Source organism: Pan troglodytes, chromosome 15, assembly GCF_028858775.2.
Source record: "Pan troglodytes isolate AG18354 chromosome 15, NHGRI_mPanTro3-v2.0_pri, whole genome shotgun sequence".
Classification (NCBI taxonomy): domain Eukaryota; kingdom Metazoa; phylum Chordata; class Mammalia; order Primates; family Hominidae; genus Pan; species Pan troglodytes.
Window position 1 is genome coordinate 48210571 of NC_072413.2, and position 15541 is coordinate 48226111.

Sequence of the window (15541 nt, forward strand, 5' to 3'; positions counted from 1 at the left end):
TGTTGCCCAGGCTGGAGTTAAGTGGTACTCGGCTCACTGCAACCTCCATCTCCCAGGTTCAAGCAATTCTTGTGCCTCAGCCTCCTGAGTAGCTGGGATTACAGGCAATTGCCACCACGTCTGGACGATTTTTGTATTTTAGTAGAGATGGGGTTTCACCATGTTGCCCAGGCTGGTCTCAAACTCCTGAGCTCAGACAATCTGCCCGTCTTGGCCTCCCAAAGTGCTAGGATTACAGGCGTGAGCCACCACGCCCGGCCAAGTCATCTGGATTTCAGCTAAGCATATGACAGTCTCTTGTGACAAATAGGGGATCATGACAGGAATGTCTGAAACAAGGACCAGTAAACTACAGGCCAAATCCAGCCCGCAGCCTGTTTTTGTAAATAAAGTTTTGCTGGAACATAGCCCATGCTCATTCATTTATGGCTGCTTTCATGCTACAAGAGCAGAGAAGAGTAGATGCAAGAAAGACGTATGGCCCACAAAGCCTAAAATATTTATCCCCTGGGCCTTTATAGGTAAAGTTTGTTGACCCATGAATTAAATAAAATGTGAAATAATAGCTAACTAAAAGGCAGTAATGAAGAAAAGTGGTAACTTTTAACCTAGAAGAATGCCACTAATAACATATGCTAGAAATCTCATTTCTTATATAATCCCTTTCAATTTTTTTTTTTTTTTAAGATGGAGTATTGGCTGGGCGCGGGGGCTTACACCTGTAATCCCAGCATTTTGGGAGGCTGAGGCGGATGGATCACCTGAGGTCAGGAGTTTGAGACCCACCTGTCCAACATGGTAAAATCCCATCTCCACTAAAAATACAAAAATATTAGCCAGGCATGGTGGCAGGCACCTGTTATCCCAGCTACTTGAGAGGCTGAGGCAGGAGAATCGCTTGAAACTGGGAGGCAGAGGTTGCAGTGAGCCGAGATCACGCCACTGCACTCCACCCTGGGTGACAGAGCAAGACTCTGTCTCAACAACAAAAAATAAATAAAATAAATAAAATAATATGGAGTCTCGCTCTGTCACCCAGGCCGGAGTGCAGTGGCGTGATCTCGGCTCACTGCAACCTCCGCCTCTCAGATTCAAAGGCACCTGGCCTTTTCAACATTTTTACTAAATAATTTTAATTCAAGGTTTATCAGATTTACACACATTACAAAAACCTGGGTAGAGTATCTAAAATGCTGAATGACAGAATTCAATTTTTAAAATATCTACATATGCTGGAACATAGCCTCAATAACAGTATGAAATTTTCTAGGGATAAATTCATGTTCATTCTTACAACAATAATAAAAAATCAACAAGCACAAGTTGGAGAAATCAAAGACCTAACATAATGGTACTTCATGTGGAACAGTCCTCGGGAGTTTAGAAATCTGCAGACTCAACAAGTACACAGAGTAACATGGTGCCAAAATATTAATGCTGAAATTATTAAAGAATAGCATATAGAATGAAAGATACGTACATGCATTTCAATATACTCTGTTGGTCAGGCCAAATCTGGACTATTGTCTTCACAGTTTTAGAAATCAGTCTAAAAGCAATATAACAAAGGGATCTGAAAATCCTGCCACATGAAGATTTTTTAAAACTCTCAAAAGGTGAAGATTGAGGACATGGAAAAATGCTTCAAATAAAGGAATGACTTATTCAAAAAAATAGTTTATGGCCTGGTGCAGTGGCCAACACCTGTAATCCCAGCATCTTGGGAGGTTGAGGCAAGAAAATCACTAGAAGCCAGGAATTCCAGACCAGCCTGGGCAACATAGCGAGACCCCATTCCTACAAAAATTTAGAAATTAGCTGGGCATGGTGGCAGGCACCTATAGCTCTAGCTACTTGTGAGGCTGAGGCAGGAGGATTGCCTGAGCCCAGGGGTTTGAAGCTGCAGTGAGCCTGGGTGACAGAGGGAGACTCAAGCTCTCAAAAACAAACAAGCTGGGTGTGGTGGCTCACACCTGTAATCTCAGCACTTTGGAAGGCCGAGGCGGGCAGATCACAAGGTCAGGAGTTCGAGACCAGCCTAGCCAACATGGTGAAACCCCGTCTACTAAAAACACAAAAATCAGCCAGGCATGGTGGCGGGCACTTGTAGTTCCAGCTACCTGGGAGGCTGAGGCAGGAGAATTGCTTGAACCTGGGAGGCGGAGGTTGCAGTGAGCCGAGATCACACCACTGCACTCCAACGTGGGCGACAGAGCGAGACTCCGTCTCAAAAAAGAAAAAAAACAAAAACAAAAAACAAACAACAAAGAAAATGCATACGTGTTTTCACTTACATGTGGAATCTAGAACAAACTCATAGAGGCAGAGTAGAATGTGGTTACCAGAGGCTGAAGGGAAGGGGGACAAAACCTCAATTAGGAGGAATTGGGTCTTTTTTGTAAGATTTATTGCACAGTATGGTGAATATAGTAAATAATAATGTATTTACATTTCAAAACTGCAAAAAGAGTAAATTTTTTTGTCATTTCAATTTTTAAAAGAAATTTTTGTGGGTACATAGTAGGTGTATATATGTATGGGGTAAATGCAGGCATATAATGCACACATCAGAATAAAATGGAGTCTCCATCACCTCAAGCATTTATCCTTTTTTTGTGTTACAAACAATCCAATTAAACTCTTATAATTGTTGTAAAATATACAACAAATTATCGTTGACTGTAGTCACCCTGTTGTGCTATCAAATACTAGATCTCATTCATTCTAACAATATTTTTGTACCCATCAACCATCCCCATTTCCCCCACTCCAGCTACCTTTCCTAGCCTTGTAACCATCATTCTACTAGCTAAGAGTAAATTTCAAATGTTCTCACCACAAAAAATAAGTATTTGAGGTAATAAATGTTAATCAGCTTGATTTAATTATTCCACATTTTCTTTGTAATCATAACATTACCTTGTACTCCATAAATATATACAACTATAATTTGTCAATTTATAATTAAATAAATTAATAAATAGGAAGGAGAAAAGAAAATAAAGTGCTCAAATAATGACAGGAACAGAAAAACCAAGCCAGGGCTCCTAATAACCAAATCTGGAACAACCGGAACTTTTTTTTTTTTTAGAGACAGTGTCTCACTCTGTCACCTAGGCTGGTGTGCAGTGGTGTGATCTCGATTCCATGTAGCCTCAACCTCCCGAGCTCCAGTGATTCTCCCACCTCAGCCTCCCAAATAGCTGGGACTATAGTCACAAGCACACGCCCGGATAATTTTTTTTATTTGTAGAGACATGTTGCCCAGGCTGGTCTCCGACTCCTGAGCTCAAGCGATCCACCTGTCTCAGCCTCCCAAAGTGCTGGGATTACAGGCATGAGCCACGGTGCCTGGCCTACAACATCTAAATAATGAAGTAACAGATTATGACCCATTGAATAAAATAACAATTCATTAGTCCATATTAAAATAAATTTGAGTGTGATGAAGAATAAGATACAGTTTCCAAGTACTCCACAAAATATTCATTTATTAATTACAAAAGGGAAAACAGTAACTTCACAGATGAAAAGCCTGGCAGATAACTCCTTAATCAAGTAATCGAAGTCAACATCACCACCACTAATGAGACACAATGAAATCATGTGCCTGTGTGCCATCTGAGAAAATGCAATGAGAACACAGCACAATTTCTATGATATTCCTGCTAAAGACCATTACCTGATTCTAACCAAGAGAAAACAACAGAGAAAACCTAAATTGAGGGACATTCTACACAGTAACTGACCTGTAACTCTCAAAAGTGTCCAGGTTATAGAAGTTAAGGGAGGAGAGTTGATTCTAACATTTCTCTCCCCAACCACAGGATTACACTGCAGTGGTCCCTGTGCCTATTGCCATGGCCTCCCTTGAATAAAGTCAGCTTTACCACCTTTTTTTTTTTTTTTTTTTTTTGAAACAGTCTTGCTTTGTCACCCAGGCTGGAGTGCAGTGGTGCAATCTCAACTCAGTGCAAACTCTACCTCCTGGGTTCAAATGATTCTCATGCCTCAGCCTCCCAAACAGCTAGGATTACAGGCATATGCCACCATGCCCAGCTACTTTTTTTGTATTTTTAGTAGAGATGGGGTTTTGCCATGTTGATTAGGCTGGTTTGAACTCCTGACCTTAAGTGACCTGCCCGCCTCAGCCTCCCAAAGTACTGGGATTATGGGCGTGATCCACCACCTGGCCTGCTTTGCCATCTTTTTTTTTTTTTTTTGAAGTTAAGGGAGGAATGAGGAATTATTCCAGACTGAAGACGATAAAAATACATGACACATAAACAATATATGATTCTGGAATGAATGATTTTGGTAAAAAGATCATCATTAGGATATGTGACAAAACTTGAATGATGTTTGAAAGTTAGATGGTATAATGTATCAAATGTATTCATTTCCTGGATTTTGACTGTCAGTCATACTGTGGTAATGTAGCAGAATGTTCTTGTTTATAGGACATACTATATTGGCAACTTACTCTCATATGGTTCAAGTGGCAAGGGCTTACTTTTTGTTGTACTTCCAACTTTTCTATAAGTCTAAGATATTTTCAAAGTAAAAAAAAAAAAGTAGCCATAATTTTGTAAGTCAAAATAGAGATAACAAGGAATTGCTACCATGATGTAAGTGAAAAGTCATTTCTGAAATTATGGCATCGTACAATCGGTCTCAGTCATTATAACTGCACATCAGAATTACCTGGAATGCTTTCAAAGAACACTGAGGTTTGGAGATCCAATCCAGGCCAATTAAATCTCTGGGGGTGATATGCAGGCATCAGCATTCTTTAAAAAGCTTTCTATTAATTCTGATGTGCAGTCAAGGCTGAGAATCACCAGAACGTGCTAGGTCCTGAAGGTTGTTCACCCTGAGAGAGTTTCATTTAGGCATTTTCTCTGTAGTCTTTCTGGCCTCACCCGTGCTAAAGTTCATTACTTTCTCCACTGTACCTTGGACTTACTAGTATGATAGTTTTAATCATATTGTTCTGTAATTATCTGTTTATAATATTTTTATTTTGCAGTAAAATAAATACCTTCTAACACAAAGATTGCTATGTTATTCAGCGTTATAGCTTCAGTGGGTGCAGTGGCTCATGCCTATAATCCCAACACTTTGGGAGGCTGAGGCAAGCACTTGAGCTCAGGAGTTCAAGACCAGCCTGGGCAACATGGTGAAACCCTATCTCTCCAAAAAATATAAAAACAGCTGGACGTGGTGATGCACGCCTGTGGTCCTAGCTACTCGAGAGGCTGAGATAGGAGGATCGCTTGAGCCAGGGAGGCAAAGTTTGCAGTGAGCTGAGATTGTGCCACTGCACTCCAGCCTGGGTGACAAAGTGAGACCTTGTCTCAAATAACAGGAAGAAAAATAAGAAGATAAGAAAAGGAATATAGAAGAATATGGAAGACTCAATTTCTTCCCACAAGTAGCTTACAGCCAGGAAAGAAGACAGATATAAAAACAAAAAAATGATCAGAGGGGAGTAACTTCAACATTGCAGTCTAATTTTCTCTCCCCTGTGCCTCACTAAGCTATGCTGTGAAACCAAAGTAGGGTCTTCAAAATTACTTACACTTAAAAGTACCTGAGTAGAACTCTATATATTCTCTTTCTAAAAATATAAAACTGAAACTACTTAAATTGTTTTGAGGCCTTGGATGTTTTTTTTCTTGTAAGTAAAAGATTCTTGACCGAAAAAAGAGATCCCCATCCTGCCATATGCTTAAAAACCTGGAAATATCACGGTTACTCTGTAAAGCCAGGATTTTTCTCTCTTCCAGTAGTAGCAATTATAAAAATTACTTATCTAATAATGTACACAAAAAGATTGAGGCAGAAATTAGTTGCTATTCAAGTTAAATTAAAATACCTCGTAACACTTACCTTATCCGCACACATTGACACTTTAATGTCCTGCTGAGATATTTCATAATGCCGGATATTAAAAACATAATTACCAGCCAATTTTAAAATATCAGCTGAGATATACTCTAGTACAGCCACAATATATAGGGACACATGGTAGTCCACTTTGTACCCTAATACTTCCTGTGAAAAGAATAAATAATTTAATTGCAAAATGTAGCACTGTCAAGTATTACACACTTAAAAAATTCCTATTTAACATCCTTGCTTATAAAAAATTTTCTATTAACTACATGTCTAAATGTATGGGTACCACGGGATATAAAATGAATCTTTGGTCCCTGTATTAGGGGATTTTTTTTCTTTTAAGAGACATCTAATCTAACAACTCTGCCTTTTATCAAACAACAACAATTGATCTTGATATAGAAATCTTGGGTTGGACTCCATTAAAAGCCTCTTAATACATTAACCAAAATTCATCTGACAAATATCAAAATATCTGCTATCTTCAAGGACTCTGCTTTAAAACCAGTATCCCCTAATTACAGTAGTTTCTACTGAGGGGAGGTATGGAAGTGTCTGTGTGTGTGTGGCAGGCGGGGTGGGGGGGCTTGAATTTGCTACAAAACTCTTAAAATCCATATACACCAAACATATTTTGCCCTATGCGTTAACATGCATCTAATAGCCAAACTAGGTCCTAGTCCACTTTTCCAGTATATAAAAAATAATCTGTGATAATACAAATTAATTTTAAAGACAGTTCTGAACTCACAGTAGCTTCTGAAATTATACACTTTCTTAATCAACAAATGACTGAGAATCATGGCCTACTACATAGGAATCAGTCAGAGTAGCAGTCATTGGAAGATGCCATAAAGATGCCACAATGGGCCAGGCCTGATGGCTCATGACTCTTATCCTAGCACTTTGGGAGGCCAAAGTAGGTGGATCACTTGAGCCCAGGAGTTTGAGACCAGCCTGGGCAACACAGCAAGACCCTGTCTCTATTTAAAAAAAAAAAAGATGCCACAAAATAATAGTAATGCATTATCACTATTAATAATTTTTAATATTGTTTGAAAAGCAATCCAATTTCACCAGAGTATAATCATTTTGTATACATATTAATATATACAATATGTACAAGCATACACATGGAAGTGCACATATACACACTAACACAGACCATGCTACATTAATGCTTTATAAATATAGAAATAAAATATTACTTGTTATAAAGAACACCCCCCAACTAATGTTTAATCTTTTGTTACCTTCAACGAAGGATGGATTTTGTCCACAGGCAGTAAAAGAGGATTTCTTCGTTTTCGTTTTTCTATAGCAGATTGTGCATCAGCAATGGCCCATTTATCAATTGGGTGAGGAAAGGTCTTCTGAACTCGCTCCTGCTCAATCACAGCAGAACCATTGTAGTATTAATAAAAGTGTTCATAAATAGGAAATTCATACAAAATTCAACTTGATCTCTATTCTTAATGCTAGCAGATAATAGTGACACAATACATTCTGATTCCTGTAATAAATAAATTTTTTGGCTTAAAAAAAAGGTCAGTCTGGGCGCGGTGGCTCACGTCTGTAATCCCAACACTTTGGGAGGCTGAGGCAGGTGGATCACTTGAGCTCAGGAGTTTAGACCAGCCAGGCAACACGGTGAAACCCCATCTCTATTAAAAATACAAAAATTAGCCCAGCATGGTGGTGGTGCATGCCTATAGTCCCAGCTACTTCAGAAGCTGAGGTGGGAGGATTGCTTGAACCCAGGAGGCAGAGGTTGCAGCAAGCCGAGATCACACCACTACACTCCAGCCTGGGTGAGAGGGAGACCCCCAACAGAAAAAAAAAAAAAAAAAAAAAAAAAAGGTCAACAGGACTATCAAAATTTTTCCACATAATTTTCATGGATAAAACAAAAAGGTAAACTTCAAAAAGAAAGCTTTAAACATAGTTAAGATGAACTGGAAAAAGGAAAAAACAATACATAGGATATATAAGAAAGATTAAAGTGAACATGAAATAGTGTATTAGTGATTTTAAGTTAGGTTTCTAGAGTTATAACTATTTACCTAGCAGAGCAGAAATTGTTCATTCATTTTTAATCATCAGTATACAGCTGCTCTCCTTTCGCTAATCTTAGAGCTTCAAATAAAAGAGGTCATGTATCTCTTGGAAGATGAAATGGGTGAGAGAGCTCAGAATGGCTTATGAAAATACGTACCTTGACAAAAACAATCTTAGCCTTTGTGTTCATCTTGCTTTTTTGTTTTTGGAGACAGGGTCTCACTCTTGTCACTCTGTCTGTGTCACTTCTGGCTGAAGTGCAAGTGCAGTGGCGGGATCTCAGCTCACTGCAACCTCCACTTCCCAGACTCCAATGGTCCTCCCACCTCAGCATCCCAAGTAGCTGGGACTACAAGCACATACCACTACTCTTGGCTGATTTTTCTATTTTTTGTAGAGACAGAGTTTTGCCATGTTGCCCAGGCTAGTCTCAAATTCCTGGGCTCAAGTGATTGTGTCCACCTCAACTTCCCAAAGTGCTGGGATTACAGGTGTGAGCCACTGCACCTAGGCAGTTCATCTAATTTTAATTTAATCAGTGATTCATTGGCATGAAAAACAAGAACTACTGAGATCTGAATTAAACTCTAATTTAGCAGGGTTTCCTATATTTATAGTTATAGTCTCAGATTTTAGCAAATTTAGCTATTGAAAAGTATGCTTTCAGTCTGTTTATTTCATGTTCAAAACTAGTAGCAGAGGCTGGGCATGGTGGCCCATGCTTCTAAGTCTCAGCACTTTGGGAGACTGAGGTGGGAGGATCCCTTGAGGCCAGGAGTATGAAACCAGCCTGCGCAATGTAGGGAGACCCTGTCTCTACAAAAAAATTTAAAAATTAGCCAGGCATGGTTGCATGCACTTGTAGTCCCAGCTACTCGGAAGGCTGAGGCAGGAGAACTGCTTGATCCCAGGAGTTCAAGGCTACAGTGAGCTATGATCCTGTCACTACACCCTAGTCTGGGTGATAAAGCAAGACCCTGTCTCTTAAAACAAAACACAACAAAACCCAAACAATTGGCAGCAGAGAACAGGGGAAAAAAATGCTTTAATTCCAAGAATCCTGGAAAATCTTAATAGCTCAATCACTACAAATTAAGATTTTCCTTTATACTGAAAGTTGTTGTAGCTGGGCATGGTGGCTAACACCTGTATCCCAGCAGTCTGGAAGGCTGAGGAGGGAGGATCACTGAAGGCCAGGAGTTCAAGACCAGCCTGGGCAACACGGCAAGGCCCAGTCTTTACAAAAATAAAAATAAAAATTAGCTGGGCGCAGTGACACGTGCCTGTAGTCCCAGCTACTCGGGAGGCTGAGGCAGGAGGACAACTTGGGCCCAGGAGTTCAAGGCTACAGTGAGCTATGATCATGCCACTTCACAAAAAGAAAGAAAGAAAGTTGTTGCTTATAGAAACAAATTTCAAAAAAAAAGGAAATGTAAACAGTATAGTATAAAAGTAATTTTTGAAAATATAAAAATTAGCCTGGGGTGCACGCCTGTAGTCCCAGCTGCTTGGGAGGCTGAGGCAGGAGAATAGCTTGAACCTGGGTAGCGGAGGTTGCAGTGAGCCAAGATCACACCACTGTACCCCAGCCCGGGCGACAGAGTGAGACTCCATCTCAAAAAATAAAAATAAAAATAATTTTTGATAGCTGTACTATTAGACATTTGTTTTTAGCAGGAGAAAAATAATACCAATTTTATTAATATTAATTTTATGTGCACAGGGTGCTTTTATACAAAAGAAGTAAAACTCTCCCTAACAGATATTGCTAAAAATCCAAAAATACTCCCATGTAACCAAGGCAAAACAATTATTTTAGTACTATCTTAAACATAGTTTTTCAGATATATATCTATATACACACACACACACATACATATACATTTTTTTAAATCAATGAGCAAATGTCCTCAAAATTTACACTAATCTTTTATTGAGGTAATATTTATATGCAGTAAAATACACAGATCTTAAAATGTACAATTTGCTGAGTTTTAGAAATGCTTATGTCTGTGTAACCATCATCTCAACTGACATAGAGAACATTTTTTTTTTGTTTTTTTTTTTTGAGATGGTCTCCCGCCTCAGCCAAAGTACTGGGATTACAGGTGTGAGCCACCGCACCTGGCCTTATTATTCAATATAAAGTACTATGTTTTGAGTCCTCTCTAAAAAATATGTGCCTAAACCCAGGTTATGAAGATATTTTCCAGAATTTTCTTCTAGAAACCTTGTAGTTTAGCTGTTATGTCTAAGGCCATGATCCATTTTGAATTAATTTTTGTCTACGGCATGAGATAGGTTTCAAGGTTTTTTCCCTTCATAAATGTACCCAGTTGTTCTAAGTTTTTTTTTTCTGAAAAACTTGCCTTTCCTCAATGAACTGCCTTGACATTTTTGTCAAAAACAAACTGACCATATATATCATACATAATTTCAGTGGTTTTAGTTTTCACAATAATTTAGAATGATATAGATACAAAAATTAATTCATACAGTGGTTGAGTGACTTTTTGAAATGACAAAATAATTTTTACCTCTACATCTTGAACAGTCCTTGGCTGGGCCATGCATAATTTATTAAGCAGCTGAAAAATCAGCTCTTCAATATAATAGAGAGACTCTTCATTAGCTGAGAGAGTGGGATGCACTTGTTCCTGAACCTTTAAAAAAAAGTTATCAGTTAAAGTAATGGCAAAATAATATAAATTGAACAAAAGTCAAAGAGAATCTTATATATAATATTTTACTATAATGGTTACTCAAAACAGATATAAAACACAAAATGAAGAAAAAAACTATTTGTTGGTCTCTGTAAACTTTTCTTAACCCACAGAGCAGTGGTTCTTAAGCATTTTTGGACCCTTTGAAAAATCTATGGAAAGCCATTGAACCCTCTCTTCCCTATCACCAAAAAGCATATACACATAAACTATTCTATACAATTTCAGAGGAACTGTGGATACCCTGAAGTCAATAAACCTACTTGAAGTCTACGCAGGTCATGAATCCCAGTAATAAAGGTAACATCTGAAAAACCATACTCCTTTACAAATTATAGAGGTGCTCTGTGAAATAGGTGCTACTCAGCTTTCACAATAGCACTGTCACCACCAGCTATGCTAAGCACCCCACCTTTTTTTCTTTTTTTTTCTTTCTTTTCTTTCTTTTTTTTTTTTTTTAAGCAGCTGCATCCTTCTAGGGATGAGCCGTTTTTGTTCCTAAATTTTCTGTCCTAAATAATAATCCAGTCTGACTGGATATAAGAAATATGGTAAATACTAGTACCTAGCATACAGTAGGTGTCCTATAAATATTTGTTGAAAGAAATTTTAAAAAGTATTGCTTTCCTTTCTTTTCTTTTTTTGAGACAGGGTCTCACTCTGTCACCCAGGCTCACTGCAGACCTGGGGTCAAGCAACCCTCCCACCTCAGTCTCCCAAGTAGCTGGCACTACCCGTGTGTGCCACCATGACCTGGCTAATTTTTAAAACTTTTTGTAGAGATGAAGTCTCACCATGTTGCCCAGGCTGATCTTGAACTCCTGGGCTCAAGTGATCCTCCCACCTCAGCTTCCCAAAGTGCTGGGATTATAGCATGAGCCACTGCACCCAGCCTGCTTTAACTTTTTATGCCATGAAGTCAGAAGGATATCAGAAGCACTAACACAAAAATAGATAACTTGAATAGCCTCATAGTTAAGCAAAAGTAATTTAAAACCCTCCCCACAAAAAACACAGCATTGAAGTTAACCATTTCATTTGAAGTCTCAAAATTTACCATAGAATTCTTCCTAACATCACATCACGTGCCACCACTAAACCAACCATTGCCAAACAATGATTAGTCTACGATTTAGACTTTGCCATTTCCTAAGAGATCCATGCCTGAACAAAATGAGAGTTTTAAAAAATTAGCATAGGCACGGTGGCTGACACCTGTAATCCCAGCACTTTGGGAGGCCGAGGTGGGTGGATCACCTGAGGTCAGAAGTTTGAGACCAGCCTGGCCAACATGGTGAAACTAAAAATACAAAATTAGCTGGGTGTGGTGGCACGTGTCTGTAATCCCAGCTACTAAGGAGGCTGAGGCAGGAGGATTGCTTGAACCTGGGAGGCAGAGGTTGCAGTGAGCAGAGATCACACCACTGCACTCCAGCCTGGGCAACTCCATCTCAAAAAAAAAAAAAAAATAGCATAAAATTGTGCATTATAGCCTCATATTTTGTAAGTCTATAGGATTTATAATAAAATCCCTTCTTTCATTTCTAATATTAGTTATTTGTGTATTCGTTCTTTTCTTGATCAGCATCTCAGAGGTTTATCAATGTTATTAATCTTTCAAACAACCAACTTTTGGCTTTTATGATCCTATTTTATGTTTGTTTTATATTTCATTTATTTTTGCTTTATCTTCATTATTTATTCTGCTTTTTATGTTCTTTTGCCAACTTCTTGAGATGGATACTTTGCTCATTTTTGTCAACCTTTCTTTTCTAATATGTATGTTTTCTCTAAAACTACTTTTGTAAAAACCCACATATTTTCATATGGAATATTTTTGTAATCATCCAGTTCAAAATACAGTCATCCTTCAGTGTCTGTGGGAAATTAGTTCCAGGACACCTGTGGATACCCAAATCCATGGATGCCCAAGTTCTTTATATATAATGGTGTAACATTGTATACAATCTACACACATCCTCCCATATACTTTAAATCATCTATAGGTTACTTATAACACCTAATACAATGTAAATGCTATGTAATAGTGGTTATATTGTATTGTTTAGGAAATAATGACAAGAGAAAAGTCTGTATGTGTTCAGTACAAATGCAACCATCCATTATTTTCCCAAATATTGTTGATCTGAGGTTGGCTGAATCTATGGATTAAGAACCCAAGGATAAGAATGGTGGACTATAGTTTCTAATTTCCATTATGGTTTCTTCTTTCACCTTAAGAATCTAGCAGCAAATTTCTTTAATTTTTAAACATGAGATTTTTAAAAAGGTTTTTAAAATTGATTTCTATAATAATCACGTCGTCAGAAAACATACTTTCTTTTTCATTTTTATTCAGTTATTTAATTTTTTTGAGACAGAGTCTCATTCTGCCACCCACGTTGGAATGCAGTAGTGCAATCATGGCTCACTGTAGCCTTGACCTCAAGCTGGTCTTGAACTTGTGAGCTCAAGCTATCCACTCACCTCTGCCTCCCAAAATGCTGGGATTACAGGCATGAGCCACCATGCCTGGCCAGAAAACATACTTTCTATGATTTCAATCTTTTGAAATTTGTTGAGACTTGCATTATAGCCCATTACATGGGTCTACCTGGCTTCATTGACAAACTCATCAAACATAAAGGAAGCAATACAACAATCTTAAGCGAACATTTAGAAAATTTTTTTTAAAAAGATACTCTCCAATTTATTTTGGGACTAGACTTTATATAAAAACTCAAAAAGAAAGATGAAAATTATAGGCCATTTTTAGCTCAGCACAGTGGTTCATGCCTGTAATCCCAGCACTTTGGGAGGCCAAGGTCAGAGGATCGCTTGAGGCCAGGAATTCCAGACCAGCCTGGGCAACATGGCAAGACCTCATCTCTCCAAAATAAAAAATTAGCTGGGCATGGTGGCATATGCCTGTAGTCCCAGCTACTCAGAAGGCTAAGGCAAAAGGATTACTTGAGCCCAGAAGGTCAAGGCTACAGTGAGACATGATGGTGCCACTGCGCTCCAGCCTGGGGGAATGAACAAGACCTCATCTCTAAAAGAAAAGAAAATTATAGGCCATTTTCACTTATGAATCCAGAAAAAAAAAAAAAGCCTAAGTAAAGTGTCACCTAACTAAATTCCATAATGTACACAAATAAGATTACACAATCACAGCCAGGCATGGTGGCTCGTAATCCCAGCACTTTGGGAGGCTGGAAGTGGGTGGATCATCTGAGGTCGGGAGTTCGAGACCAGACTGGACAACATGGTGAAACCCCGTCTCTACTAAAAATATAAAAATTAGCTAGGTGTGGTGGCACAGGCTTGTAATCCTAGCTACTTGGGTGGCTAAGGCAGGAGAACTGCTTGAACCCGGGAGACAGACGCTGCCGTGAGCTGAGATCACTGCAATTCAGCCTGGATGACTGAGCGAGACTCCATCTCAAAAAAAAAAAAAAAGAAAAGAAAAGAAAAAAAGAAAAATAATATGACCATCCCAATATATATGTAAAAAAGCCATTTGAAAAATATTCAACATTCATTCATGATAAAATCTCTTTGTGGGCCCGGCACGGAGGCTCACACCTATAATCCCAGCACTTTAGGAGGCCGAGGCGGGTGGATCACTTGAGGTCAGGAGTTCAAGGCCAGCCTGGCCAACATGGTGAAACCCCATCTCTACTAAAAATACAAAAAATTAGCCACGCATGGTAGAAGGCGCGTGTAGTCCCAGCTACTTGGGAGGCTGAGGCAGGAGAATCGCTTGAACCCGGGAGGCGGAGGTTGCCGTGAGCCGAGATAGCGTGCTGTTGCACTCCAGCCTGGGTGAGAGTGAGACTCTGTCTCAAACAAACAAACAAATAAAAAATCTCTTTGTGAACTTCTTTCATTTGATAAAGGATGTATACTAAAAAGCTACAATAGGCTGGGTGCGGTGGCTCAGACCTGTAATCCCAGCACTTTGGGAGGCCGAGACGGGGGGATCACAAGGTCAGAGTTTGAGACCACCCTGGCCAATACGGTGAAACCCCGTCTCTACTAAAAATACAAAAATTAGCCGGTGTGGTGGCAGGTGCCTGTAGTCCCAGCTACTCGGGAGGCTGAGGCAGAAGAATCGCTTGAACTGGGAAGCAGAGGTTGCAGCGAGCTGAGATCATGCCACTGCACTCCAGCCTGAGCGACAGAGCAAGACTCCATCTCAAAGAAAAAACAAAACAAAACAAAAAAAGCTACAATAAAATCACAGTTAATAGTAAGACAAGACACTGACAGCTTTCCTTTTGAGATCAAGGAAAAGGATATTTTCTATTATCATTTCTATTCCACATTATATTTGGAGGTCCTGGCTATTGCAGTAAACCAAGAAAAAGAAAATTTCAGAATTGGTAAAGAAGAAACAAATTTGCAGATCATCTGACTGCCCATTGTGATGGTTAATTTTGGGGTACCCATATAACTGGTTACACACTATTTCTGGGTATGTCTGTCAGGGTATCTCTGAAGGAGATTAACATTTGAGTTGGTAGACTGAGAAAAGCAGACTACCCTCCCCAATGTGGCCTTATCCACTTGACTAAAGGCCTGAATAGAACAAAAGGCTGAGAAAGAATTCTTTCTCTCTGCCTGACTGTATTTGAGCTGGGACATCGGTCTTCTGCCTTCAGACTCAGACTCAGACTGGAATTTATATCATCAGCTCTTCTGGTTCTCAGGCCTTCAGACTAGGACTAGAATTATACCATTGGCTTTTCTGGGTCTGCAGCTTGACAAATGCAGATCTTGGACTTCTGGGCCACCATAACCTCATGAGCCTATTTCCTTACAGTAAATGTCGTGTGTGTGTGTGTGTGTGTGTGTGT

General features: G+C 39.1%; 1 protein-coding gene across 6 annotated transcripts in view; it reads right to left on the reverse strand.

The window, feature by feature from the left end:
* The window catches only part of SOS2 (SOS Ras/Rho guanine nucleotide exchange factor 2), a 112833-nt gene that overhangs the window by 74919 nt on the left and 22373 nt on the right, over positions 1-15541 (reverse strand). For 5 of the 6 annotated variants that reach the window (XM_016926049.4, XM_024348721.3, XM_063793337.1 and 2 more), the window contains exons 2-4: positions 10497-10622; positions 7155-7286; positions 5893-6057 (exon numbers count right to left, since the gene is read on the reverse strand). In XM_016926049.4, coding sequence (XP_016781538.2) covers positions 5893-6057; positions 7155-7286; positions 10497-10622 — 423 coding nt within the window. Of the gene's footprint in view, positions 1-1480; positions 1504-5892; positions 6058-7154; positions 7287-10496; positions 10623-15541 lie in introns of those variants that run through there. The other variant, XM_024348723.3, reaches the window with a different exon arrangement.